The 4532-nt window shown below is 35.7% G+C and overlaps 1 protein-coding gene across 1 annotated transcript; it reads right to left on the bottom strand.

Moving 5' to 3' along the window:
* Window positions 1-239: 239 nt before the first annotated feature.
* LOC110872070 (protein NLP7) lies at window positions 240-3884 on the bottom strand. The gene is made up of 5 exons (XM_022120837.2): window positions 3570-3884; window positions 2461-2936; window positions 2276-2323; window positions 979-1831; window positions 240-882 (listed from the first exon to the last, which is right to left on the bottom strand). Exons 1-5 carry the CDS (start codon window positions 3769-3771, stop codon window positions 329-331), a joined length of 2133 nt encoding a protein of 710 aa, XP_021976529.1. The 5' UTR covers window positions 3772-3884; the 3' UTR covers window positions 240-328.
* Between the last annotated feature and the right edge of the window lie 648 nt (window positions 3885-4532).

Below are 4532 nucleotides of genomic sequence, written 5' to 3'. Positions count from 1 at the left end.
ACAAAACGGTTAAAATTGAGCCGCACGACCAAGTTGTTGATATCTTTGCTAAAAGTCTTCATTATGCCATTACAACATATTTGCTTTTACGTAATTGAAGTTGTTTGTTGTTTTCTGAACTTAGATTGCCGGGGGTAGGGGGTATTCGACAACACAATTTCTATACGGTTTGGGTATTTCTATATTTTCTTATGTCTTATTTACGTATGGTCTTTTTTTGGCAGGGTTAAAGCGCAGGATTAACTAGGAAAGTTGTAGAACATGATAACAGAATTCCAGTTAAAAAAATAACAGAAGGGGTTTGATACATAATCGTTGAAAAAAAAAACTAAGCACTAGAGCTATGAACGGCAACCATTTGTACAGATAGTTTAATCATGTTAGTAGAAGTTAGTTGCATAAAAGCGCCCAATGCCTTCAAGTCATTGTCACAAGCAATCGTTATCATATCGCCATCTTCATCCTTATATCTTAGTCTAAAGCTTCCAATTGTGAGATGAAACCGCGTTGCAACCTCCTCCTCCAGCTTTACCAATCCATCTAAAAGGCGATATGTAAACTTAATAGTATCGTCTCTATATGTTGCCTTAAACGTCACATTTGCTAGTTCCTTCTGGTGGGGTACATGTGTGGAACTATGCTTAGCATTTTCGGTAAGAACAGCAGGGTCTTGAGTTATATATGTTGTACCACCAAACGGTTCATTGGACCCGCCCCCAAAAACTGGAGGTGGGGTATGTGTTCCTTCAGATGTAAAGACAGCTACATCTGTTTGATCTGACTTCATAAAGGTATCGGCATCACTCTTATAAGGACCGGTCTTGTATGGCCACCTTGGTATACCATGATTCCTGCAAATACGCTTCAACGTAGATCTGCTAACTACATAAATACAATGTAGGCACAAAGTGAAAATGAGAATATTAAAAGGAAACTAAGCACACAAATATTGACATTATTTGCAAGCTATGAACTCACCATTAAGGATAGCTGCGGCTTCATCCATTGTCTTTCCAAAAAGTTTCTTTATTTCCTCATAACTAATCATTCTATCCGATCTCTTCCTTTTTCTACTTATCTTTCCTGAATCAATATCGAAATCTTCAATCTTGTTCTGGCTTGTTCCTCCTGCGGCAGAGTTAGATGGTTCATTTTCCATATTTTCTGATTCAGGTGGCGGTGCCTCTCCTTTTTCAGTCAATAAGTTCAACGGAGAAGGTGGAGACTCAAAGTCCCAATTAAACGGAACTCCTCCAAGAACTTGGGGAGGCGATACTATATCTAACTGCATCCAAGAAGAGTTCTTAATCTGCTGCTTAAATGTTTCCATCAACCTTCGTAAGCCTGTTTCGTTTGCGCTATGTGCTGGTAAAAAGAACTCTATGACATGTTCAGCATCTGATTCAGGACTCTTGAGATAGATAGCTAAACAGCTATTTAACCCACTCGAGTGGGCAATGTGAACCAAAGGGTAATCGTCTTCGTCAAGTTTTGTTACGTCTTCACAGAACCATGCACCACAGGATGACAATGATCTCCCAACAACTCCTTGAGATTTGTCCAGGTGTCTCTCTCTGCAGACTTCACGGAATTCCCACAAGTTCAAGTCTCGAACGTAGAATGGTAAATCGACTGTTGATATGCAGACTTTCCCTATACAGTTTCTGTTGAAACTACTACAACTCTGCTCTAGATTTTCTGAATTAGCCACATAACTACTATATCCACAAGGAGCCCATGTCTGAGCTAAAGGTAAATTATGAATGTCACAAACCGTCTTTAAAACTTTGAATATTTCATCCAGTTCACGTCGCCTTCTTTCATCTGCAATCTGTCCTAATTATTAAATATTAATGATAGACTCATGGACGTATATACACCGACCCACACATATACATTTACATACTTACATAGACAGGTTATCTTTAGTGGGTTTGGGTTGAAACACTTTTTTGTCCATTTTATTTTTTTTTCAAAAACAAGAAATCAGTTATATTTAATATATGAGTTAAGTATGATTAATAAAACAATACCATTTTAGTGAATAATCTGAATCTTTTGATAAAAATGATTTAGGATGTCGTATGCTCTAAAACTATAGAATTTGAGTGACTTTAAACCCGTTTTATCTATTCCCTTTCAGCTAATCCTTTTTATCCGATACGTTTAAGATCCAAAAAACAACCCAAAATAGCGCTTCATAAGTAGATGAATTGAAATTGCCGCCTGTAATACATAGAGAGAGAAAGTTCAGGTTACTTGGAACACCACTCACACTTAAGCTTGGATCCTCAAACACGTTTGGAGACTTCAGATTCTGGTTCTGCCAAGTTAAAAAATGAAGATTAACAAGTGAACAAATTCATAGTATGAAGAACAATAAAAAAGTGCATTTGTATGTACGTATGTATGTATGAAACAAATAACACAAGAATATGGTAGTAAGAATATTGCAGCAACCTTTAGTGCTCTTGAGACTTCTTGAACCTCAAACGCAAAATCAACATAACTCGATGATGTTATGATCTCAAGAACGCCTACACAGCTATCACTGCTAGATTCAAATACAGGTAAATTAATATATCCATGGACATTGTTGCTTGTATCTTGACCTTGTACATCCAAACTCCACTCTGGCAACTTATGGCTATAAACACGACCTGGTGAACCTAATTTTTCTGTGTGTTCCTCGTCTGCGACAACTGCAAACCGCTCAGACTTTTTTCTATATGAGTACAGCTCTTCATCAGCCCAACCAAGACCAAAAGGTTGGTCCCAAGTCGTTAGCAACCACCGCTTCTGGACAGTAACAGGTGACCAAAACTGAACTAGCACGTGCTGCTCACGAAATTTTAAGACCTTGAGAACAGATGTGATTTTTTCCTTAATCATGTGCGGGTCGATGATACTTTGATCGACCATCAGATTAGAGAAGCCTACAGATTATAAGAAGGTTACTATGATTGATAATAAGAAAAAAGAGTGGTCGCAACAGTATGCAACTAATCCAGTTTAAATTGCAAAAACTAATATTATAGCTATGAAGAAAAAGTAAAATAGAGGCATGACTACATGAGACTGGGTTATACCAGTTTAGAAGCTACAATGCTGACCAGATGTGCTGCCAAACTGGATGTATGACTTAAGTCGTTATAATTAGTTTTGCAGTAGTAATTAAGCTTGATAATTAGTTAAAACTATTTAGCTGAACAATAAGCTGCTTCAAGACAACGGATTTGTGAATATATGTATAGAAACAACTACCAAAAGGTAAACTTAATCATATTATCATCCAACGGTTGTGCTAATCGTACCCATCCCCATATTCTTTTTACCGAACGTACCCCTCCCCTACTAAATCAGTTTTTAAAATTTTAATTTACAGTTTTGCCCTTTGTGCAAGAGTAAGTCATATACCAAATCTGCCACTAAGTTGAAGATAAGCAGGGAGTTGACTTCCCCAAACCAGAAGTTATCAGAACAGAGAGGATAATTATGCATAAACACACAGTGACACAAAAACGATCAATTAAGTAACTTATATGAGCAAAATCATAGAAAAGACTTACTAGGGGGTAGAGGGGATTCTGGTTCATCCACTTCTCGATCCTCGAAAACCCAAAGAGATGTCAAATATCTTCGGTCATCCGGTGTTGCAGTTGCAGCAGCAGGCAGAGGCTCATGAGCGCAAGGGTATCTTGATTTCAAAGTATCCAAAACACCTGAATGATTACTACCTCCCACTAAATCGCATGAAACTTCTCTGCTCATTTTGCTTTTTCTCCGGAAATTTCCAAGTTCTGAGGAGTATTTAACACAAGCTCGTGAATCGGGTCAAAAAGAGATGAACCCTGATCCAAAACTAACAGTTTTTTTTTTTTTTTTCTTTCGGTTGACGTGTCATTTTAGGTGGGAATTAGCTAGATTTAAACTTTTATGTTTTTTCTTTTCATTAGTTGTATTTATACAGTTTTGAGATCGAGGATTAGTTTGAAATTTGAAAAAAGCAGACTGAGAGGAAAATTTGAAATTGTAAGTATTAAATCTATACATATAATAAAAGAAACTAAATAAGGAACACATGTCAATCATTGAGGCCATATATACTTCTATTTTTCGGTAAATTCTTTTGATTTTATAGATAATCCTAAAATCTATCTTTAAAAAAGTTAATCCTAAAATCTTAAAATATTTAATTTACATATTAGTAACAATTTTTCAAATTTTCAATTAGTTACGTATCAATAAAATAATTTCAAAAACTGAAAAGTTACATAGTTAATTCCCATACTAATTAGCTAATAATTATATATGCAGAGGAAGTTGATAAATATGACGAATGTGATCTTGAAATTGTATACAAGCACTTCTTTTGACTTTTTTTTTTGGTGTTTTTGAATTTTGAATATTTTTACCCCCTAATAACGCTTACAACCACTTAACTTTTTAAAGATTTTATAATTAGGTTTTACGTGTTTATTTTTATGTACGTATCAATATAAATTCAGATTGATTTACGCTTTGACGTTAGC

This window comes from Helianthus annuus, chromosome 17 (genome assembly GCF_002127325.2).
Source record: "Helianthus annuus cultivar XRQ/B chromosome 17, HanXRQr2.0-SUNRISE, whole genome shotgun sequence".
In the NCBI taxonomy this organism is placed as follows: domain Eukaryota; kingdom Viridiplantae; phylum Streptophyta; class Magnoliopsida; order Asterales; family Asteraceae; genus Helianthus; species Helianthus annuus.
The sequence above is the reverse complement of the archived record's forward strand: the minus strand, read 5'-3'. Positions and strand labels throughout refer to the sequence as shown.